Raw genomic sequence first — 25,511 nt, forward strand, 5'->3', positions numbered from 1 at the left:
AGATCGGCTGGGAGGCTGAGGCTCACAGGTGTAGAGCAGTGGCCTCCCCAGTGTTGCCCAGCTCTGTCCTCCTGACCTGCTGCCACATGCGCAGCCCCTTGTCTCTGGAATTTCCCTGAGCTAGCAGTTTTCCAAGCTGAGGAGACTTGAGGGGGGTAGGGAAAAAACACACGGGAGCAGCGCCTGAGCCTAGCATGGCTGACATGGAGGGATATGGAATGCTCTTTTGCCCTTTGCAACATTTGTCCGGTAGCACCAAGGTGGCAGAAAAGGATAGGCAGTTCTGGTGGTCTGGTGGACCATCACCTTTCCCTCTAGCACTTCAATCATCCTCCATTTCCCCAACCCCCAACAGTTCCAGAACTGCCCTTCCCACCCTGCCTCCCTCTCAAAACTCTCCCTATCCCCTCAGCCCCCTTCTCACACCAGCTCCCCTCAACACTGTTCCATCCTTCATTGCCTGTCCCTTTCCTCCTCCCCAGACCTATCCTCCCACACCTCCTGTGCTTCTTTTCCAGCTCCCCTCCCTGGAAAGCTGCTCTACAATCCCTGTTCTCTGCTTCTCTCTGCCATCTCTGCAGTCCTCCTTCCTTGTCTGCTGCCTGAGGCTACATCTTCCCCTCTGGCAAACAGTCACCCCTCAGGACCTACTGTGGTGTTTCCCACAGACCTCCTCACAGCTGCCAATCCAGCTGTTTCCTCCAGAAGCACCACAGTGGCTTGGCAGGCTGGAGCAGCTTTCTCCCAGCAGCCAATGCGGAGGCCAGTCTTCATCTTGGGTTGCATCCTGCTCTCCCTTGCCTCCTCTCCAGGCTGTGGCTGTGGCTGCATTGCCCTTGACAGCCACATGAGCTGCCTTCCCCAACCCACAGGCTGTTTTCAGGGCCTGGACACCCTGGAGTTGATCATCGGCTTTGGCAGGGTAGCGTAAATGTCACGTCCCTGCCTGTTCCCAGCCTGATGCCTGTTCCCGGCCTGAAGCGATGCCCGCGTGTCTCCCATTATGTAAGGCGTAATGTGGACGGGAGCTGGGAGGCCTCGGGCTGGCTTGTGCACCATGAATGACAGCTGCAAAAATGAGAGGGGAACTATTTTTAAACCTTCCCCTGTCCTCCTTCTCCAGCTCTTTTCCCCACAGCCTCAGCCAGGTTGTGTGGATGGCCAGCCCATGGGGGCAACTGGTCCTGCTGGGTTCTGCTGAACAGGTCCTAAGCAGTTCTTTGTACTGCCACAGAGGTACATGCAACACCTCAGCACAGCACTGGTGGTACCCAGAGGACATGTCCTCTTCCAGCCCTCCTTGGCCATCAACAGTCCCCCGACATTCTTTCCTTCACCTCTCAGCAAGGTCCTTCACCTTGTCAGCAAGGACCAGCAGTGTTCCTTTCTTTCCCTCAGCCTCTCTCTGTAACTTTAGAAAGGTCATTCCCTTCTCCTTGAGCCACAGGGTTATCACAATTCCTTGGAGAAGAGCAGAAGGGATCTAGACGGGGGAAACCTACCTTCTACTGCAGAAACATGATACTCCAGCACCACTCTGTCCCTCAGAGTGAGGGCAAGAGACAGATGGTCTGGAGCAAGGGCCTGCATAATTGTCCCATCTCCCGCTGACTGTTCTTGGCACAAGGACCAGTAGGGAAGAGGCAAGGTGGGTGAGGAGCTGTCTAAGAAAGGGGCTCTGACAGTCACAGGGAGAGTTATCAAAACCAGCAGTGTTTCACCCCAGAATGCTGTAAACAAGACGTCCCTCAAGTTGGAGCATTGGAAGAAGTCATGCAGGGGGTGGACACTGCCCATGTGCTGCCAATTTGGCTCTGAATAAAGACTCAGTTCAAGGATTTGCCCATCAAAGAATTGTCTGGAGAGACCAGCAAGTGCAAGGTACCTCTTCACCTGGAATTGCAGATGCTGCTTTAGACACCCCTCCTCAGGAAGGATGGAGTTGGCCTGTAGCAGGTACAGAGCAGGCTTGTGAGTGGCCATTTTGAGTGTGGAGCTTGTTTAATCTAAAACAGGAGAATTTGAGAGGGGACGGCATCCATGTGTCAAAAAGATATGCTAGGAAAAATGTCTAATTTCTTCTCTTAGAAGCTCATATGGATCATAAATACATTTAGAATTAAAATTAGAAAGAAGTTCCTAGCCAGCCATGGTATAAACTTCTGTGACAGCCTGTCAGGCTGGAAGGTGGGCAGAAGAAGCCTAATTTGGTAAGAGACTCAGCAGGCTGGTAGTCACCGCATGGCAGAAGAGGAGGGAGCCCAGAATGAGCCATACACAGGTCTGAAATGAAGCTTGCAATTATGTCCCCAAACTGGTCCCCAGAGGGATTGGTACAGAGCTGAAACCGCAGTGTATTGCATCCTCTGTAAGTTGGTTACATATCATTAGTGTCGTGCTTCAGGGTCCTCCCAGATCTTTAAAGAGGCAAGAAAGAGGTCACCTCTTTTCCTTCTGGCTTTTTAGGAAATGAATATCCTTAATTTCTGTAACCTCTCTGGCCACAGTAGCCACGGGGCTGGGGTGAGGCAGGGAAGAGAATAGGGTCACTCCTGCTGCTCTTAGTCACGCTTTGGGTGTACTGGTTCACCTTGCTCACAGGTTCAGGACAAAGCCAGCTTTAGGGCTAGGGAAGCATTTCCCTCAGGCTTGGTGTGCTGTGGCAACCTGGGCACCTTGAGGTGTTGTTCACAATGGCAGGCAATGCCCTTCGGGGACTCCCTGGCTGCATTTCCCCTGCTGCAGGACCTTGGGGAACACTAGAGACACTTTTGCTCTCTCCCACTACTCACTCTAGCTGCTGTTTGCATCCTTAGGTTTCTGTGGGCCTTGGCAACGGGAAGGGACAGGTCGCCTTTAGTCAGTCAGGACATTCTCTGGGTAGTCTTGACTTGGGCAGGCCCAAAAGAATGCAGAGCCTCAGCCCTGTGTTTCAGCGCAGCACGGAGCCCGCACTGTCACAAGACCCTCAGCCCTTGCGACCCGCTATTTTTGCCTGTCCCTTGCCCCCGCTCAGCGCTGGGGCTGCAAGGCACACCGGCCCTGAAGCGAGAGGCTCCGTGAGGGCCGCGGGGAGGCAGCTCGGAGGACTGCGGGCAGCCCGGCAGGTGCCGCAGGCGGAAGCCGAAGCCGCTCCTCACCCGGCCGAGCTCCGCCGGAGCACTGCCCTGGGGCGGGCGGGGCCCGCTGGGGCGGTGCGCGCTGCGGCAGCGCCACCTGGCGGCGGCGCGGGAGGCCGCGGGAGGCCGCCATTTGCAGCGCCGCGGGGCCGTGAGGGGACGGCGGGAGCCCCAGACCGCGTCACACCCACCACGGCATCCGCCCTGCAGTACGGCTGCGGTGTGAGGACTTGATGAAGCCAGCCTTTCCTTCGGGATAAAGATTTGGAACGGCAAGTTATCCCTGGCTGCAAGCAGCGTGCAGGAACGGGACACCAGAGCAAGCACGGCTTGATGGACTGAAGCAGTATGTGAATTTAGGAGAAGATGAGATCATTTCTCCTCAAATGATGTATTTTACATTTTACACCCTATAAAGCTTTAGGAACAAATTAGCAATCATCAGGACAAAATGAATGCACCAGCAGACAACGAAGGCTGAAGCAGCAGCTGCTTGGAAGCCACCCACATCCTTCTCCAGCACAGGGGGTTGAGCAGCACCACGGCACAAAGTGCAGCCACAGCACCCAGCCTGGGGCAGGGGGGCCCTACTGCCACCTCACTGCCCCCTTGGAGCACACACATGGATCTGGCTTCAAAGCCTTGCTGCTCCAGCCTTCACCCGGGGGTAGGGCAGGTGCTGGGCCTGCTCTTGCAAGCTGGAAGCATATTTCAGGAGTAAAGCATACAAGAACCAGTTTTGATCATAGAAATTGTGATCAGACATAGAGGGATAAGGTATGTGAACTCACCTCTTGCAACATCTGGAATACTGCCAATAACTTTCCACTCCACCTCCCAAGCCAGCCTCTTTCACCTCCTCTCCTTTCCTTATGAGAGGAAGGCTAGTCTCATAATTACTATTTTGCAATTATTTCTCAGGGACACCCCACCCACTTAAGCGCAAGTCTATCATAGCTATACCATCAGCTTCTGGCTTGACTCTCATTTTCAGTTTGCTTTCCATTTCCTCAGAAGCCTAAGACACTGCAGAAACATGTCAATTTTCTCAATGGTCATGTCCAGCCAACAACCACAGCCAAGAACAAAACAAAAAGCCTCAAGGCGCTTGGCAGATGCAGCTCTTTTGCACATTTCTCAAACACAGCATTCCACTGCCATTACGGAGTGCTACAGAACCAAGTAGAGACAGATCCTTTCTGATCTTCTGTGGATCTGGTGTAGCCAGCAGGAGCAAAAATGAGTACCAATGTATCTGAAGTCCCAAGATCAGCAGATCTTCAACACACAACAGAAAGAAGGCTGAGTAAGCAGCTGTCGTATTTCAGATCACTAATAGCTGCAACATTTCCCAAAGGAAACTAGTAATATAATGGGCAGAGTTAGTACATTTATAAACTCACTCCCCACCCACCCAAGAGAACATTCAAGCTCCCTGAAAAGACAGCAGCGCAACAAACGTTGGTGCTGCTGCCAGCTGATATCCTAACAGGGAAAAAATGCCAAATATCCTCCACTCTGTTAAGGCCATGTAACATCAGAAGGATACATAGGGCACAGCCTTGCATGCACTCAAGTTTCTAGGGCAAATCCTTGGCTTGGCCGTGTCAAGACCTCAGCCTTTGGTATGTAGTATAGGTCAGGCCCCTCCCTCTAAATAGGAAGGGCTTCTGCTTTCATAAACAAATTGCCTGGGTCACTAATCCTGCCATGACTCTGGAAAATAGCCAGAGAAGAACAACTCACTGACTGTTTGTTTGTTCCTTGCTACCACCCTCCATCACTACTCATCCAAGAAACATTTTACAAAAGTGAAAATCCAACAAAGATCTTTACTGCAGTTTATCTAGAGATTATACTGAAGCACCAGTGATTTTGTCTACCCTGAAAGCATGTGTGACATGCAGTGAATATACAGAAGACACAAATTTCTTACCAGGTTGTTCTTCAATTACCAGATTTTGGTAAACAAAAATGAAAAATCCCAACCACCAATGAAAAAAACAAACCAACCAAACCCCTCAACAAATCAATCAACCAACCAAGGTTTAGTTAAAAAAAAAAAAAAAAAAAAAGACTAGAAAGGTGCAGAAAAAGCTGTCCTCATCAAAAAAACCCAATTCAGAACCTTAATTATTTCCTTGAAAAAAAGTAAAATTCTGATTACTTTGTGGATGTTCTCAGCCCAAATGTAACAGACAAAGCACGGTCCAAGTGGCCGTGGGTGACTTGTTCTCATATTTTGCCCCCTACCTGAGAGTTCAATGAGGAGTCACTGCAGGACAAACAGAAAACCTTGCAATGCTTTTGAAATCAATTCATCCAGCAAATAAAGACAGGGAACTGTATGCCTGTTACCAGCCCCTTAACACATGAGAAATGCATATCAAGAACCTACTCCCAAAAAGGCGATCAGCTGCTTTAGTGTCTACCAACTTCACTGCAAAGTGCAGGTGTAATGCTGGCAGTGGAGCTGTACACCACACAGTATGCTATCTAGAGAACAAAATTACTGGATCTCAGCATAGTGGAATATACATTTTATTTCTTAAAAAGGAAGGGTACTAACAGAATTTAATACAGTCAAAATTTTACATTTTAAACAAAAGCTTTTCTTTTTCTTAAAAACCAGTTACGAGCAGAGAGGTGAGAAGATTTAAACTACTCACAAAATCCAAGCCGAAGACTTTGAGAATTCAAATCTGTGGTTTATACATTTAAAAAAGTGTAATAAATGGAAATATAAAATAATACCAACTCTGTAATAGTGAAATGCCCTTTCCTCATTAGATTGCTGTTTAAGCACCTTTATTTTCACCCATCAGCTGCCAGGAGTGTTTAGGTTTATGTACAAAATAAGCAACTTGGGACAGAAGATTCATATATAAATTAAAACCATTTATGGCAATACAGTTTTACCCAACTGCTTTGCAAGCTTTATTATCTCTATCACTTCTATGGAATTCTTCAGTCAGGATGATCTCAAATGCTTTTGATGGACTGCTTCAAAAAGCAGCTACATATATAGGAATTATACAGACAACCTCAAGGAGTAGACATCCAAGAGATTAAACAACAGACAGTAAAACTAAGATCAGATTTTTATCTTATATAAATACTGTGCAGATTTATCATCCATCCCACTGAATGAATGGAACAGATCAGTGTCACATCTGAAGACAAAAAATACTTTTATCCAAGAGGCAACAGAATTTCAGGCCAAATATAGCAGATAGGAGTTCCCTCAAACTATGCAGTTAAAAACTGTATGTGTCTGAAAAAGCTTTACAAGAACAAAGTTTTCAGAGTAACTTGCACATCTTCTTAGCTGTTCCATAGTTATTTTACAGCCTAGAGACACTGAGAGAGAAGGGAAAAAAATAGAAGAAAAAAAAGAGATGCTGTTGTCTCTGCCCACTACAAAAGATGTGGCTTTGTCATTTATGGAACACTGCAGACACAGCTGCTACCAGAGAGGAAACTGCTCCAGTACAGCATTAAAGACAAAGTTACGTTATGGCTGGAGAAAGTGTCATCACAGGCTAATCTCTTTACATGAAGGCTGATGGATTAATCTCACTTCCTCCTCAAAACCCAAGCATTCAGATTTCCTAGCAGACTACTTAAGATTCTTATTCCACTGTTTTCTATTTTTTTCTGTTTAACACAAGATAGAAAAGGTCGTGAAATCTAATGAAAGGTCCAGCTGCGCAGCATCCAGTGAACATGTACTCAGCAAAACCAAAGTCATTAATCACTTTCACTCTCTCTCTCTCCACACCACAACAGGAAACCTGTGTCATCTATGTACATAATGGAACTAATAAAGATGTAGACTATCTAGGTCACAAATGAGCTTCAGTAACAGTCACTCACTGTTACACTAAAACTTGCTGCAGTCTGGCTGAAGGCTGGAGACAAATCTGTTTGAGCCAAAAGAGAGAATAGCTAAAAAACCACACCCAACAAAAACCACCCAGCTTCAGTTTTTCTCAGTCACTAAAGTTTACAAATAATTGAATATTGCTACTTTCCAAATGCAACTCACAGACAAATCAACTGTTCAGCTAACAGGATGGGAAAGGTACAGTTATGAATGTAATCAGTGACTACTGTTAAAGAAAGACTGGAAGAGAATCAGTTCCCTCAAAATCTTAGTTTCTCTGCTTAAGTAGCTCATTACTATTTTTAAAACATTTTTGTTGATAGAAAGCATCACAACTAGACTAGAATTCCACAACATCAATCTTTGTTTTGATTTCTGTAGTTCTCTAGGAAAGAAATAATCCCAAATCAAGCTACATGAAGCATTAACAATATTCAGATATTACAATGGAAGCACTTATTTATTACTTCATAGAACAGATTAGTTTTAAAAGTGTATTTACATGTTCTAAGTTATACAAAATACAGTATTCCAATAATCATGTTAATCACCATATTTCAGACAACTTAACATAAAAGTGCGGAGGACTCATCCATCCCTGATCCTGGCCAGTAGCAAGCGGTCACCCCAGTGTGACAGGTGAGAGCTGCTATTGTGCCCCCTCAAGAAAACAAATCCCACCATCCCTTCTCACTGAAACGTAGCTGCAGATCTAGGAAAACATTCAGGCAGGTACACGAGCAAGGTTTGTTGAGACCCACAGACCAAAATCACATGCCTTAATTTACTAGACGTATGTGAAGTACATTTTAAAGTTTTTTACAGATGTTGTACAGCAAAGGGCTTCTGCTCATGCCTTAGTTAGGAAAATGAACTAACAAGGGTTTTGGCTATATAACAGGCACCCAGATTACACTTAATATCAACAGCCCTATAACTACAACTGGACAGTGTGTTAAGGACACAATTCTGCAGCTGACTGCCTGGGCAGACCTTCACATTCAATAACAGGTCCTGTGAAGTCCACATGGTTCTCTATAGATATAGGGTTCTTCCCATGCAGAAATTACAACAGAATTGAGGCCTTAAAAGACTGGGGCCTCAGATAGTAGTTTCCTCATGAGACAGTACTGACCAGGTCACATTGGCAGGTCAAGTCCCAGCGCAACAGCACACTTAGTTGAAGCAACGGCTATTTTTTCATGCCTTTCTGCAATAACTCTTTTCCCTATCTGTATATTCCTTTTACTTCTTTCTAGACTGTGGAAGTAGGACCAAGACAAGGAGATTCCCAAGACCTAAGCAAGTACTTATCTTCAGTATGATGCTAAACTGAGGGGATCCAAATTGGCCTAAAATTGTAAACAGTAAACAGTTAGCAATTTCACTCAGGTCAGACTCTTGCATTACTCTCCTCTTCCTCTTTCATTCTCTCCTTGCCAAGTATCTATGTCCATCTATATATGTATCTGCTCAAAGGATTCCTTTCTCCTTGTGTCTGAACTTGAAGAGTTTGCATTCCAAAAGTGACTCACGAGGGATAGCAGACTATCAACCTAACAAATTACATCCATATGTCAATTGGCATGATGATTAGTTAAATCACTGTAATTTCTCAATTAGCATTATGTTAGCATCTCCACAGATATTTAGTTAAGCTTATTCTTTCTACCTTTATCCCAGTCTTCAGCTGTGAGTTTAGCTATCATCACCATGTTACAGTGGCAGATATACAGACCAGAGTAATTATCTGAACATCCAGAAAGCCAGTCTGAGTCTTGTAGTGCTGCAAAGGCACAATTCTACCACTAACAAATGATTCTGCTCTGTATGGATTTAGGTGTTGCCAAAAATATGAGATTTATGCACTAAGATAAATGTGCATTTCTCATCTTGTGCTTAGCAGCTAAAACTAGAAGGGGTTAACAAAAGCATATCTGGATTTTGTTTTCTTACAGTATTGCCAAAGCTGCTGGGCTCCCACTGCTCCTTCCAACTTGAAATTGATTTGGTTTAGCAGATAATGCTGAAAGTGATTTCTAGTTAGAACACCTTGGGCTTTCGAACAGCACAGTAAGGAAATGGAGAATTGTCAGAAAAGACATAAAAAGTTACTGCAAAAAGATGCTTAGCAAGAAACCAAACAACCCAAAAACATCTAAAAACATTTCTTCTCCAACACAAGTTTATAGCATACTACTTTTTCACTCTGTCCATGAAGGACCAAAAAAAAAAAAAAAAAAAAAAAGCAGAGTTCAGATTATCTGACTATCAAAACTATCAGGACCGGTTTACCAACACCACACCTGCAATCTGAGATGCATCCACTTGATCCCAGCACAGAATGCTTCAGTTTCTTCACTATGTTCAGACACCTGTGACTCCAGCATTTGCTTAAAACTTTACAATAACCACATAAGAGTAAAGACTTTTTCCTGTGGGAGTTAATGAGATCTTTGTTACTAGCTTCAGTGGGAGCAGATCTTGGCAACGGGTGATAGATTAAGCTTCTTGGAATTTTTAGACACAAACCCACTATATGTATATTAGATCATCATGTATGAAAGCAATACTGTATTAAAAATTGCACATAATTTATTCATAGCTGCTGTCTTCTGTAGAGTAAAACAACACTCATTGTCCACATATTTCATCCACAGTTTATATATTTTCAAAGTTAGTACTATGAAATGGCCATGTGGTGTCAATCTTCTTCCTAATGAAAGTACACCTGTCATAAACTGCTCTCTTTCGTGGCAGTTCCTGCAGTGATGCTGAAAGGTGCACATGCCCTTCATTCTCTCCCCTTGGAGATGGTCTCTTTGTGGAATGGGGTAGGTTGGCATCAGGCAAACTTATGGCCTCTGTAGAGTATGTTCCAAGGCTAGAGAACTTCAAACCCTAGCAGCGTCAATTCAGCATCTTTTAATATCCAAATTGAGCTAAAAGAATATTTGTATTCTTATGATCACTAAGAAAACATACCCAAGTTATCACTTACAGATAGGATTGTCATCCAAGTCAAAGAAACAAAATGATATAGTGAATCATTCTGAGAGGAGCAGAGAGCTCTGGAGCAATAAACTTAACTTCCTGAGACTGCAAAAAGTGAGAAAGGAATTCAGCATTGCACAGTATTTTCTGTCTGGCTCTATCTGCACTCCTTTAAATAGTTACTACCTTCTCATCTATCTTTAAAAATACTGCTTCTTAAAAACAACAACACCAAATTCTCCAGCTACAAAAGTTGAGCTGCGCTCACCCTAAAGTGCAATTTTCCAGTTTTGCAACCCGTAGACACATGAATCACAGATTGTGCAAATCTGCATTGTCCTACAGGGAAGCACAAATGTTTGCTAACAGTCTTCTCTGAAAGAAAGATCTAATGAACATTCACTGTTAGTTTCCACTGTGTAAGCTTCTAAAATAACAGAAATAAAACAATAGACTTGCACACGCTAATCTCACTGACTGATTATTTTGCTGTTAAAATATCATGACATACTGCAAAACCAAATCCTGTACAGAACATGAAAGTATTTAAAAGATATTCCTAAGCAGAGTAGCATCCAAAGCAACTCTTCGCCCAGTTATTTAGCTTTTGGCTTTGTGATATAAATAGGAATAATGACGTTTAAGAATAACCAGGGCTAATTATAAATGAAAAAAAATGCTACATTTACATGCAGTGATGGTTGTTTGTTTTGTTGCTGGTTTGCTTTTCTTAATCCATGGTTTGGGCCTTTATCACCAAAATAAAGCAAAAACCAGAACATACCAGAAAGTATCAGTCCAAATCAGCAATACTCAATACAGGTAGAGATATATGTTGCCATATCAGCAACATGGAACTAAGATATTTATCTATTTGATAAAAATATCCCAATATTATCTCAGAACTTTATAATCCCAAATTATAATAATACACTCATAGGTAGACTTTGGTAACCAGCTTAAAAACACTTTCTTGACTTCAGTAGATCGTCCATTAAAAATGATAGGTCAAAACTTACATTTAATATATAAGCTCTGTACAAAGGTTTTGTTGTCAAACATTGGTTATGAATCCTGGCTTTTGAATTTTTTTGCTTTTTATTAAGCTTACAATATTAGCTGCTGCTTCTCACATTTTTCTCTGTGTTTCTGCTGTGAAATTAGGGGCAGAATCTCTTAGGTAAACACAAAGTTAAAATAATTGTTCAATATGATAGCACTGAGCTATGCTGGTAACTAGTCATGCCTCATAATTTTGGCACTTGTGCTTCAGAAAGCTTTCAAGATTGTATTTTTTTGAGGTGTATGCTATTCATCAATCTCCAGGCACAAACACACTCCTGTCTTACAAACTCCATTTTGGCTACAAGCATGGCTCTGTACTTCTTTACTAGAAAGTAATTACTCTTGTTCTTCCCACATAGATTTAGCTCTCAAGCTCCCTTAATGTAAGAGCAGATTCTTGTTATGCTGATGAAATTCTTACGACGGAACTTCCACCTACTTCCTCCATCTTCTAAACACAATAAACATCTCTGCAATCCATCCAAGCTTTCATCTATCTCCCACAATAGCACAAGGGTCCTCACTCTTAAGCCGCCCATTGGAACTGCAGGAGCACCACAGCTGTCCTGCAGTCCAGAGACAGAAAATGATAATATGGCAACTAATAGCCATTGTTTTCCTGGAACTAATATGCATCCGGTAGTTTCAGACTGCCAAAAGACTTGGAGATCAGCTGCTCAGAACAGCACCTTTTCCATGATTGCTAAGTCGTTAGCAGAAGAATAGAACCTTTTTCAGCAAGATACCATAAAAGAAAGAGAGCCTCAAACGAAATAAAGGAAAAGGCAGGTTACAGCAGTGTAGCTGTGGAGCAGGAAAGCCACCGACGTGGTTTATTATTACATGGGTCATTTGATAGAGGTTTATTACTCTCTGTATGGCACACTGTGGTGCTTTCTGGATTATTTCAGTACATCTGCTGTAATCTTCTGCACTGAAGTCTCACAAATTACGGGCTGCTGTCTTCCTGGTGTCTTTAGTTCTGCACTCACAGTACTCCACAATATGCTATACTGTACCAGAAGTGAACCGCAGTAGTAAATAAAATTCATTATACTGCAGGGAAAAGAGTCTTAAAATATAGCAGTTCTTTATATATACAGACACTTTCATTTAAAACTCCCTCTCTTCTTCCACTCGAGTGCCAAAATGAAGAATCACTATTCACACAGGCTGTCAACAGACTTTGAGACATGAACTTTGAGTGTCTTGACAAAACCCCAGTAGGTAAGCTTACTGTAGTTCATAGTTACAGTGAGAAAGACAGATAAGAAAGCCATATACAGAATTAAGGAGACTTTGCACTTTTCATCATGCCCAGCCCTGGGTAGTCAGATGGGGTACTTGCAGGCAAGGAGGCAGGCAGGGTCATCATCAGTTGTTTGTGTTGGGACACCTCATAGATTTCACTGCTCACTCTGAAGACTGGCGATTCATGTGTGCTTTTTAGTTTCTTTGTTTTTAAAAGTCTTTAAAGTTGCATCACTCGGAATCAGATAAGTCACTTTAAACAAAGCAAAGTGTTAAGTGTGACAATTTATTTATAACATACTTCCCACCATCACCACCACAAACCACCCTGTGAAAGAAAAAAAACCCTGCTGAAAGGGTGACAATTTTTAGTATGTTTGAAAGAAATTAGACCAACACCACATCAAGAGCCACTCTACTCAAATTAAGAGCATAACAGCAGGGGTGGGGGGGTGGGGGGGTGGGGGGTTGGGAGGATAGTTCAAAGCATACATTAGGTGTTGTGGATTAGCCTGCTTCTCCACTTCCTTAAGAATTCAACACAAAATTACTCTAAACTCATAATTTCCACATTATGTTTAAAAGACAAGCTAGTCTTTAGCATAGAAAATAAACCCTAATGCTTTTCTAATGTATTTTCAGATTTCAATAGAGCAACTGCAATTACCCGCAACATCACCATCCCACATTTACTCCTTAATGTAAATATTATCCCAGGAAGTATAGCCTAAGAGCTCTGACACAGCCACTATCTTAAGACAGCTTGTCTTGTTAAGAGAACTTTTAGACATATACTTCTGGTAAAGCTTCTAGCTCTTGCAGTTGTAGGTCGTGTAGAAGGTCTCAACATCACACACAGCGTATTTTTTTCTTTTAACACCATATATTGTTGAAGCAGTGCTTGGTGCTGAGAATGCATTAGTTCCAAGAGGGCAAGTCTTGTGTGCTAATTTTCTATCGGGAAACATGCTGGAGATAGAACCAGCAAGCATGGAGAGACCAGATATACTGCTGCACAGGAGATAGTGAGGTAAACTGTTCGTGTTTATAGTGGGTGTAGCTTATCCCATAGTGTGTTCATGAGGCAAAGGACCAAAACTCTTTCTCAATCTCTTGCACAACAGGTAAGGTGCAGTAAAGTAACAGAGGCTTGTTTACTTCTTTAAAAAAGCCTTCTTTCAAAGCATAGGGTGCTGGCCATTTTTTAACAGCTGGGACTCAAGGTTCAGCCTAATGAGCCCGACTTCTTTTTCTAAATCTCCCTTACTTCTCAGTCAAGTGCAACATGCTGCTTTATCGGCAGTTCAAGAGGGAAGACCCTCTAAGGAAAGAAAGGAGGGGTGGTGGTAGAAATACAGTCTAGAACCCACATCAAATTATTTTGCCCACATATGTAAAGCAAGTGATTCACTACTGTTCTCTATCCTTTGTTTCTGCAAGGATATCCAGGATTAGAACCTATCAAGACATTTAGACAGTATTGTAATCAAAACTGCACTGACTCCATTCTGCATAACATTCATAGATTGCAATACTTCTGTTTTTACAAGAGATTGAATGTTTTCCTGTCTTCCTGTCCTACAGGTTCTCCTATTCCTCTTCAAGAGGAACAGAGTTCTATACAACAGATACTTTCTAGTGCCTCTGAATGGGAGACGAAACAATTTCATGATGCTGCCCAGCAACATCTACTTATATCCTAAAATTATGTTTTACCCTTTTACTGGGAGGGGGAGGTGGAATGGAGAGAAGAGCAAGAGTTTGAAAATTGAACAAAACAAAAAAATAAAAGAAAGAGAGAGAGACAAGAGTCTCCTGGGCTCTTTCTCCACTTAAAAATGAAGATTAGAACAGATAGCAAAAGCTCTCTCCAGTCTGGAGGGATTCACATTTATTCCTCCAGAGAGGTGAATCTGTTCAATCGTATGACATAAGAAAATGTTCTATCAGTGTTGAAAATAAGATTCTAAATATGGACACTAAGATTTTGGACAACAGAATGATCAGAAAAGGGCCTGAACCAGTTGTGCCAACAGAAACAGGGTTTGTTTGTGTTTTGTGGTTTCTTTCTAGTGTAGATGCAAAATGGCAAAGCCTCCATAAACTTTATTTCTGGGAGTCTCTACAGAAGGCAGAGAAGTCTAAGAGGCTAAAACAAAGAGCCCTAACAAGGAAAAGGGTGTGCTTACAAGGGTCCGTATCTGGTCTCGTATTTAGAAACAATGTTCTTGCATCGTCCCACTTCCTTGCGCAGCTCTGCCACCTCCGTCCTCAGGGCTGTATTTTCTTTCTCAAGAAAGGCTGCCCGAATTGTGATCTGATTCTCCTTTAATCGCCGAGCATCACGGGAACGCTTTGCTGCCACATTGTTCTTCTTTCGCCTTGTCCAGTACTTTTCATCCTGTATTAAAAAAAAAGCCAAACTGGCAAGTGTTTCGGAGACACCTCTTTATTGCATAATGATATTCACACTGACTGCTCCATATTGAGGAATCTCCTCCATGGGTTTGCAAGGCTCTGACATCAAAATGGAGACCATGCAGTACTGTAAGACTGCATCTGGACACAAGTCTTTTAGGATTAACCAAGTGGTTTGCTAGAACTAAAGAGATTTAGAGACTTGGGTATTAAGAAGTTGTCCAGCTGAAATGCTTCTTTTACTTAGTTTCAATTCAGGAGCGAACTTTTACACAAAACCACCTGATCTGTTGTCTAGGTTGCTTAAATCCAGATTAGACACAATACTGGGCAAATACAGACAATGGCCTTCAAAAGTGCAGGTGATGAGGATTTGACTTGATAGTTCTTCTAATTTCTGTGTATAGCATTATCAGTTGCTCCTTGCCAGTAATTAGCTCATGATACCAAAACCTGCAAACCAGCCAGCACAGCAGTTGGCCTGCCAATTCTATTCTTGGCAACGCTTCTGCCCAATCATGTAGGTAAACTGCATTAGCTCTGTATGTAAAAGGGTTTGGACAAAGAGTCAGAAACTTTTATCAAGGCCTAGAAGAGTTTGCAGCAATAAATCTGTTACCTTTTGCTCATCTGGGACAAAAACCTTCTTGGCTTTTTTAATCATAGGTTGTGGTTTTAGGTCCTCTTCAGTAAACTTGTGTTTGCGAGGATTGAAGAGCTCACCACCAGGCACACTGGACAGCACTAAATCAGCAGGGTCAGGGTTAAAATTCACCTCAACTTCTACGCAGTCAGGATCAATGGGGCTGGGTGTATTTCTCTCATTTTGCGGTGGGGACTCTGGCAACAACAGGAGAAATTACAATATATTCAGCAGGATGACGAGAATTAACAAAGAAGCCAACTTCATTGGCCTGTGGTGAGAAATAGCTAATAGAATTAGTTGGTGCTTCCCTGAGGTGTGGTGGGTGCTGTACTGCTGCTGGTACAGAGAAAGAGTTCACAGTCCAGTCTGTAATATAACTCTAGGAGCATATGCCAGAATAACAGACATGAGCAGACAGATGCAGGACAGGCGTTAATACTTCCTTGGCAAAAATTACATGTTTTGCACACACAAAAAGCACCTTCAGCAGCAATAAGAAAGGCAAAATTGGTATGAGCCTGAGTTTTCTACCATACAAGTCTTTACAGAAACAAGCATGCCCAAAGACCCCAGTCCCTGGGTCCCTTCAAAGGTCAGATAAGTAGACTTCCAAACAACTGACTAAATAAAGGAGGATTTGCTACAAATGCAACAGCATTCTTCTTCTTTGCCACATAGAAATAAATGCCCCAACAGAAATGTCTGACACTGGTAGTGTTTGTATGAGCTTTATCATATTAATCTATTGTTTCCAAAACTTTGTGTACTCTAGTTGCAAAACTGCATGTCACTGCAATGTGAAGTAGTGATCAATAAATAAGTTTTGCATATACCACCTACAACAAAGCTACACTCTTTAACTTCTAGAAGGAGTTCTATGTTATCATTACAACAGATTCATAAAAGAGGTCCAGAGCAAAATGCTTTCTGTAAAACTTGCTCTTAAAATAGTACCGTGATGGCTATCATGTTTAAACTCCAAATCCAGGGCAAACTGAGCAGCTGAATTCTTTAACAGAGATCTCCATATTACAAATGAAGTTTCCTAGTACCATTTAAGCACAGTTTGTTTGTTTGTTCCTCCATTGCCACTTCAAAGCACCACAGAACATCAAACTGCATCATTAAAACACCTTTGCCAAGTGTCTATTTTCACATTTCCCAGGCTACCACTAAAAAGATTGCTTCATTGTTTTTCTATTTAACATTGTTATTTGAGGTACATTAAGGTCACAGAAGTTCACCCAAGCACACCAAGGTAGTAAAAATTACTTATGACAAGATATCAAATCTGTTGTAAAATAAACTGAGAACGTATTTTCTCAATTTGTCTAGCTTCTCACTACATTAGCAATACCAAGAAAGCAAATATTTTATGTTGCTATTTCAGCTCTTATAATTTCAAAAGCAAAACGGACTGCACACTGATAGACAAACATGCTGCACATTGACAGACACTCATTCTTCATAGAACGGGAAGAGGTAAAGAAACAAGAAGCAGCATCTTCATGTGCTGACACATGAACTAAGGCTCTCTATTGAGCATGCTTGACTGTTTAACCTGCCACAGCAAACACGATGTCTCCTCTTTGATCTAAAGGGACACCTTTTAATATGAGAACAACAGAAGTCCCTCAGAGCCCCATATTATTGCATCTACCTGTGCTGGAGGCTGCTTCAGATTGCTGGTAAACTGCAGTGGAAGAGGATGATGCAGGAGAACCAGTGGAAGCACTGGCAGATTCCTTCCCTTCCAGCTCAGCCACAGGCAAGAGTGGGTTCTGGTTCAAATCCAAGTGAGTAGGGCTGGAAGGAATTCCATTCTCCAGCAGAAACTCATCCAGATCCATGTACTCCAGGTGGAAAGACTCGCCATCATAAGGAATTGTTTTGTCCCAAATGGGTGGCATGAGGGAAGCTGAGACTGCCATAGTGCTGGCAGCTGCTGCCTCATCTTCTTCAAGCTTTATTTTCTCCTTCTCTTTATCTGAAAGATACAAGTAGGTCACTATACAAGCCGAAACACAGGAGAGACTCAAGGTTTAAGAGTCCAATAAAATCCCCATGAAAGGAAATTCAGTAAGCTCATGGTTCTGCCTCATGACACGATCTGGAAAACCAGATGTTGAAAAGCCACATTTACATATAGAACGCTCTAACCCTCTGTGATGGCTGGACCACAGGCAGCTGAGCAGCCTTGCAGATCAGCATCTTTGCTGTGATAGCTTACCAAGGGGAGATGAAGTGCTGAATGGAGCTTATTAACCAGTCACTGCAAAACAGCCTGGTTTTCACATACCCATCTCAGAAGACACCAAAAGTGAGTGTCCCTAAGCAGGATTACACAGGAAACTGTTAAGAAAATTCTGAGGAGGCAGAGGAACTGATTCTATGCACAAAGAAGGAAAGTGTAGAACAATAATTTAAATACAAATGGGAGAGGAATATGGATTTTCAGATTACATCTGAAAATCAGTCAAAAGGTCCATAGGACACCAGAGACCTGGATGCCTATTGTTCAGCATTTTAGAAGCATTTCTCTCTGAAATGACTCAGCATGTCCACAGAAAGCAATAGCTCCAAGTGCTGCTCACTATAGATAGCTCAGAGTACCTACATACAATTTTCACTCTTTGGGGAGATGTCTAATAAGGCACACTCCCACATCACACCCCCAAGTCACAAGAGACTGATGAGTTTTTCTCCATTTACTGTGCTACAGTGCACATATTACAGGAAAATGGCTGTTTCTATGTTCCCCATAGCTACTGAATCTTAACAATTGTCTGGGACAGAATCCAAGCAGAAAACTCAAGTTATGGAATAATTACATAATTTAGGAGATAAAAATAAGCTGGCAGAAAAAAAAATTAAATCCAAGTCATTTTCCTGATCCAGTTCTCCATGCAGTTCTAGCAGCAGTGAAGGAGGCATTCCAGAAGCAGTGCTAGTACTGCCAGCACTGAGCCAGCATTGCTGTCAAAAGGAAGGGACAGTCACCAGTTGTACCCTAAGCACCTGCAAACTGGGCATTACCATGGAAGCCAACAAATACTCAGTTCAATAGAACAGGGACTCCAAGGACATACACTGGACCAGTTTGGATCTCCAGTATTAACAGAGATTAGCCCAATAAAATGCACCAGTCTTTGGCATTAGGGTTTTCTAGACTGGGTACAATATGCTAAAGGAGCATTTTTCTTTATCGGGGGTGGAAGTGGGGGTGAAACTTGGCTCTAAATCAGAAAAGCCTATTTATATAAAACCTATTCTGATAAAAGTGGCATTCCTTCCGCTGTTGCCTTAGCTGGTGTGGATCTGAGACTGAAAGAGCTTTTTATGGCTTAAAGAACAGTGCTGCCATACAAAGTAAATTATCTACCATATTCTGAATATTTTCTACAAAAGAAGATCGTGATTTTAAACCAAGCAGCTGAGAAAGTATTCACCAGCCATCAGCTTGGGATCAAGAGCAACTATCTAAAGGACACATTAAATTCAGACCAGTGGCTCCTGGACCTAAGTTTTGGTAATATCACCTTGCAGCTTTTTGCCTTCTCCTTGCCACTTCACTCTGCTCCCTCTGAACTGCCATCTTCATCTTCCAGCTCCTATTCCTGCTATCAACTCCTTTTCATGGGGAGTTTTGCAATTTCCTACCCTTTGCTTGGGCAAAGCAAACATGCAGATTAACAGTAAAGATGTAAATAACCAGAATGTTTCTGAACAGCTACTCCTTGAAGGCAGTAAAGAATCAGCATCTACTCTATATATAAGGAGGATTTCCCTTACTACTGGAGCACACCCTGTCAAATTGGAACTAGCATTTCACCTGTGATTAGAGATTGTGTGCTCCCCAACACTTCATACTGCCCAGCACAACCAAACCCAGATTTGCACTGGATGTTGTGGATGATATCCTAGTAAAGATGGCACCAAAACAAATCCATGCAACCATAATGAATTGTTTGTAAATAATATTTTTTCATTAGCATGATAAAAAGCTTGTGAAATGTTAAGTCAAAATGTCAACTAAAAAGAAAAAAAAATTATTAACTCTTGAAAACAGTATACCATTATAAGTTATGCCAGTTTTAATAAAAACCAGCAGTGCTTTTGTTTTTCAACAGCTAATACAACACATCCAAGAGAGGAGAAAAAAAAAATTAACTGATTGTTAGACTGAATTTCAGGCTTAAAAATATTTTTTGGAAGTTAGATGTTAAAAAGACTACACGACTGGCATATGTGGCTCTTGACAGATCTTTTGATGCCTTTTGGATGATCATCCAAAAGGCATTAAATGCATGATCATCCTGCTGTCCTGCAGTAACCTGGATACACTGTGGTTCCTCCAATTTCCTCTTGTGATTGCCCCTGGCTCACATCAGATTAGATCCTTCCTCCAGGCAAGAAAAGCATCTGAAATTTTTTGTCCTTTTGCTACAAGCTGACAATTTAGTAAGCACTAGGCCCCCAGTGCTGTCTTTGTTTAGCTATGCTGTCTCTCACTCCTCCCTCACTTCTAACAGTATCTGAAATAAAATAGCAGAAATTAACACATATTGGGGGCTCATCTATTTCAAAAATGATACATAACATAGCAAAACCTTTGTATGATCATTTTTGCATTGATGTTTTCCCACAGGCCTTCTTTCAATTCATTTTTTCAATTCTTTATTTCTGCTACACAACATCCTGCTTGGGTGCACAACATCTAACGAAACACTAATTAGCTTCTTGCATCTTGAGGGGGAAGTTTCTGCCTACATCAGCACAGGGACCTGAAAGATTAATTCACTTAAGATATTTATGGTGTAAACAGGTATTACCTGACAGTAGAGCTGCAGTATCCTAAGAGGCTCCATTTGCAGCAATTCAAGGTCACCCTGATAAATCTGGACTGTACTTCTGCAGATGATGGCTCATGTCCAATTTAACCCCCTCATTCTGCTACTGTGACCTGTTAACTGGGCTGTACATTTGGTGTTAACAGTGAGGACATCAGTTTATACTCCGTGACTTAAGTGGACCATTCCAGTTACTGAACTGTTGGAAATACTGCTGTTTTAACCAAAAGCAGCAGCATGAAAAGAGCTTTATTCCCTGTCCTGGCTTTTCCTCAAAACCAAAAATCCAACTACACCAAAAGCCAACCCAAAAGATTGTGGCCAACAGGCTGTCAAGAGCTAGCCTAGTCACAAACATTTATTTGACAAATTTCTTCTTGTTCACCAGAAAAATATATCAAATTATACTGAAAACACTAAATATATATAGACTGATTTCTCCATAAATCTTTAGTCCCACTTGTAAGGACGGAACAAGGCAGGTTGCAGGGTTCCCTTATCCCTAATATCCATTACTGTGATGTGTGCTGAGGCATTTCTCCTGCCACAGCAGCATGCAACTGGTGATTAAGGCATCCTTTGGAGAGTATGCAGCAGCTCGTTACTAATGGAGAGACCTGCACTCCTGCTCCAGAATATTAATTGCCTTCCCTTAACCCACATGACTTTTCCTTTTTTTATAAAAATATCATTATTTTTATTTATTTAATCCTTACAACATACACAACAACTCCCAGCAAGGCTGGTGAGCTGTATCTGGTCCATGGCAGGGCGTTCAAGGGGATGGCATTCTGCTGGAACTGGCTGACCTCCCTCCTCTGTCGCTCAGAAGGATTAGAAAGCTGCTTGCTTTGACTGGGTAGTCAAATTACCAACAGCAGTTGGAAAAACCACAGGTAGCTTGCAGAGACTATAAATGGACAGACACTGCAGCTAGCTGATATAATTCCTTACAGAATAAGACAGAAAATGGTGTTTTTGTCAATAGGCATTCCAGACAAAAGCACAGGGTCTTTTCTCAGAAAGTTTGCTGGAAGTGCACCAGTGGATTAAATGAATGAGTAATTTTTTAAGATTTTGAGTGTATCACTGTTAAAAGAACAGATAATAATGAAGGACCCTCTGAAGTCAGTCAAGTTTTAAGACTACTGACAAGCCTTTCCTAAATTAGGAATTACTACCTGCTGACAACGAAGACATTTTCTTTTGTCTTGAACATGCAAACAAGAAAAGTATCAGAGACCAAAATAAACAGAGAGCAACAAGTTCCACAAAGTGTGAAGTGAAACACAACAAGGTGAACAAAGGAAATCTATGGAGAAATCTTAAGAACAAGAACAACCTGAACTTTATCACACCATGAATGGAGAGAGATAATCAAGATGAAATAAACTCACTAGCAAGCTTCAGAGGCTCCAGCTGAACACCTTCACGAGCTGGAATGGGGTCATCTAGTAATCAATTAGTATCAAATGTTTCTAATTTTAGGAAAATGCACTACCTCTCAATAATATTAATTTCAGAATTTTACATCTCCATAGGCCACATCAGATGATTCTGAACACAAAAAGCAGCTCCAAGACAAAGCCACTAAATCCCTACCAGCAACCATACATCAACTGAAATTGTTCCTGCTAGCATTAATGTCTTTAAAACAGACTGGTTGCAGAAATATCTCAAGAAATTCCATTATTTTGTAGATTCAAGATTCTGTGTGCTGCATTATCCTGCACCATAGCAACACAGCTAAAACCTTTATCACAAGCTTTTTTTTTTTTTTTTTTTTTTTTTCAGCAGAAAGGAGAAAAAGTCTCCAGAATCACAAAATGGATTTACAGGGTATTGTGCAATATTAGACATTCAAGGTTGCAAGGCAGGTAGGATCCTCACTGATTTTGCCAACCTTGCTTATGCTGTGGTTTACCCTGGATGTTGTCTACTGTTCCAAAAAATTATTTTTAACCTCAAAATTCGTAGGTGTAAGGACTTCTTTTATTATGCACTAGTACACTGAGCATTATAGCTGTGCAGATAATCCTGAGCCTTCCTCGAAACTAAATTGATACTCAGAAAGGCAAAATTACTGCCAGATGAGGAGGAAAAAAAAAAAAGTGTGCCATCAGAACCGAAGACTATAAGCTATTTACACAGGCTGCTGTCCACATCAGCAGCGGCAGAGAGGCAGCTCCAGTCCATGCAGGACTGCATGTGCAGGCAGTCACTCATACCCTTATGGATTATCACCGAATCTAATCTCAGGGGATCCGCTGTTTACTCGTGTCATCGGGCAACTTCCCAGCAATTAAGGTCAAGCAAGACCCGAAACCTTCTTACTGCTGCTCCCAGCTACGCGTCTACAGGCGGGGGAGGCTGCAGAGAGCCGAGGGACTAAAACCAGCGTGTCACGTCTCGGCTCCTGCCCACCCTCCGCTCCCGCAGCGTTCGGTTTTGCCCAGCGCAGGCACCTACACGCTCCGGAGAGGACGATCCCTGGGAGGCGGGGAGCAATCCCGCGCCGCCGGCTCTTGGCTCGGCCGGCCAGGGGGGCGGAGGGAGGGAGGGACGAGGCGGAGGGAGGGAGCCGGAGCGTGCGGCCTCTCCCGCGGGCGCTCCCCCCGCGGCCAGTCCCGCCGTGACCCGGCGGGTCCCGCCCTCCGAGCCGCGGGGCGGGACGGGGGCGGTGGGGGTGGATAACTGGGGGGCGCCGCGCGCTCCCGCTGCCCCCGCGCGCGCCCCCGCGCTCACCCAGGCGCGCCTCCCGCGGCGGGTTCTCCATCAGCTTCTTCAGCACCAGCGGGAACGCGCCCGCCAGGCCCCGCCGCTCCTGCTGCGCGGCGGCCCCCGCGCTCCCTCCGGCTGCAGTGGGCTCTGGTCCTCCCGCCGCCGCCGCCTCCTGGTGCGCGGCGCGGCCGGGCATACTCCCCGCGGGCGGGCGGGCTGTCAGCGGTCACCGGCGGCGCGGGGCTGCGGCGGCGGCTCCCCGGGACCCGGCGGCGGCGAAGCACGGAGCGAACGGCGCAGGCGCAGCCGGCTGACGCCCGGCGCGTGCTTCAGTATTCATGAGCTCCGGGGCCCCGCCCCGCCCCGGCCTCTCCGCGCCCCGGGATTGGCCCGTGCCCCCCGAGGGGGGCGGCTCCGCGCGGACAGGCCCCGCCTTCCCCGCCCTGCCCTCCCCGCGGCCGGCGCGGGCACGCGCCCCCCGCCCGCCAGGGCACGTGCAGGGGCGGGGCCTTAACCGAGCTCATTAGCATTCGGAGCCCCGCCCCTCCTGCTCCTCCCGCGGGCACCGCGTCACCGTCAGGAGGGCGGAGGAAGCGGGGGGGGCAGCGCGCGCGTGGGCGGCGGAGGCCGCGCGTGCTCCCGCGGCCCAGCGGTGCCTGAGGGGGCCGCGGCCGACCGGGCGTCCGTGAGGGCCGTCCCGGCAGCGCGACGCCTGCGAACCCCCTCCCCGTCCTGACCCGGCGCCAGTGCTCCAGCCCGCCCTTGCATATCCTCATTTAGGATCCCGAAATCACCTTTCGCGCGTGCCCTGGATTTAATCTTCCTCCGTCCCACACGATGCCCGCAGCGGCGTGCCCTACATAACATGGGCAGGGAGAGGGACTTCACTGCAGTGCTGGCATGGGCGGGCTGCTGGGGGAAGGGAGGACAGGCCACCTTTCCAAATTGTCATAATGACAAGAAATGCTTGCGATTCTCCAAGCGGCCCCTTGCTCTAGCAGCAAGGATGCCGTGCTGGGATTGATTTAAGCTGCTGAACACACGAACGGAGCACATATTGCCAAGTTCGTTCCTGAGAGCACAGGATACTGAGGAGCATCTCCCACAGAATGAATAAATTCGCAGAAGTGTCATGCTGCAGCCACAGGCTTCTCCTGTCAGCAGTGGCTGCTCTTCCCTCGACAGGATGGGCTGCTGCGAGCCGGGAAAGGGAGGGGTGTCTCTGCTGGGATCGGCCCGCCTGCATCCAACAGAGCCAAGGGAGCAAGAGCACAGGCATTCCCCCTACGTGCCAGCAAAAAAAGGACATCTTCTCAGGTAGGCCCTTGGGCATCTGCTTGGTTGAACTTCCTCCCCCACACAAACCTCAGACACTTAATTTAACTGGCAAAACACGATTTTACCTGACCCTTACTAATAAACCCTGATGGTCTTTGTGACCAAAAAAAAACCAAACCAAAACAAAAAAAAACAAACAAAAAAACCCCAAAAACCAAAAACCAACAAAAAACCCCCACATGCCCCAGGAAAAGGAATGGATTTGAAGTCACACAGGGCACAGGGTAAGTGTTTTCCTCCATTGTCTTACTGCAATGAGGACCAGAGGCCATTTCCACCCAACCTGGGCAGATGTGGAGCTGCCCCACCCAGCAGCAACTTCTCTTGCGTGGGCCCAATCTCCTCCCTTCACAGGGAACGAGTGGGACTCCAGTGCAACTCCTGCACACCTGCTGCCCAATAGGAAGCTTGGGAAAGGACACCCTGTTAATATAGGGTGGAACAGCGCAGGTTAACGCATCATTTATCAAGGCTGATAAATCCATTTGGAGAAGCAGACAGAGCAGGTCATGCTCCACTGCCCAGTGTGCTCCAGGGCTGCTGCCTGCCCTCCATGGACTTCCTCCGCCTTGCCAAGCTCAGCTGGCAGGAAGAAAAGGCACATGTGTGAAAGGGAGATGCCACTTCACAGAGGGTAATGAGACACAGATGTCAGACCACACACAACAGAGGCAGCACACACAGCTTGGCAAGGGGCAGCCAGCCCACAGTGGTGCTTTTGTCTAGGAAACAGCTATTGATAGGTGGTAGATAGAGAACACAACCAAGTGAGGTCAAAAAGGAGCAGCTTTTAGGCAAGTGGGCACAGCCAAAGTGGGGCAGGCTGCAGGCTTCCCATTCAGTTATGGCTCTCATGGTCACTTTGTTCCATTGTTGTCAATGCCCCAAGGATGATGCTGTGTCTCAGTACTGTACAACACTCCTTTCAAGGAACAGGATCTGTGCACATCACCCCTGCAGAGCTCAATGGCAGCTGCTTTGCTGGGTAATGTCTGTACGAAGGGAGGTTATTAAAACCACTCAGCAGCTTTTACTCCAGGGCTTTTTCCTTTAGATTGACCATGTTCTTCTTCCAGCACATTTCCACCCACGCTCACTGTGCTAAGTTTTGTTCTGCACCACCATGAGTTGTAACTTTACTTGGAAAGGGTCTAGACTACACAGCATTAGCTGCTCTTCCCAAAGGCAGGAGGGAGGGAGTTCCTGAGGAACATTCCTGTGGG

At 44.4% G+C, this 25,511-nt stretch overlaps 1 protein-coding gene across 4 annotated transcripts in view; it reads right to left on the reverse strand.

Moving 5' to 3' along the window:
• TEF (TEF transcription factor, PAR bZIP family member) overlaps positions 1-25,511 on the reverse strand; it is a 34,230-nt gene that overhangs the window by 6,166 nt on the left and 2,553 nt on the right. The window contains exons 1-5 of one of the 4 annotated variants that reach the window (XM_030262933.4): positions 22,975-23,293; positions 17,040-17,366; positions 15,353-15,573; positions 14,505-14,716; positions 5,645-12,568 (exon numbers count right to left, since the gene is read on the reverse strand). In XM_030262933.4, the coding sequence (XP_030118793.3) occupies positions 12,547-12,568; positions 14,505-14,716; positions 15,353-15,573; positions 17,040-17,366; positions 22,975-23,146 (954 nt within the window). In that variant the 5' untranslated portion in view covers positions 23,147-23,293 and the 3' untranslated portion in view covers positions 5,645-12,546. The other 3 variants (XM_072923358.1, XM_002197521.7, XM_012569202.5) reach the window with 3 other exon arrangements.

Source organism: Taeniopygia guttata, chromosome 1A (assembly GCF_048771995.1).
Source record: "Taeniopygia guttata chromosome 1A, bTaeGut7.mat, whole genome shotgun sequence".
NCBI lineage: Eukaryota > Metazoa > Chordata > Aves > Passeriformes > Estrildidae > Taeniopygia > Taeniopygia guttata.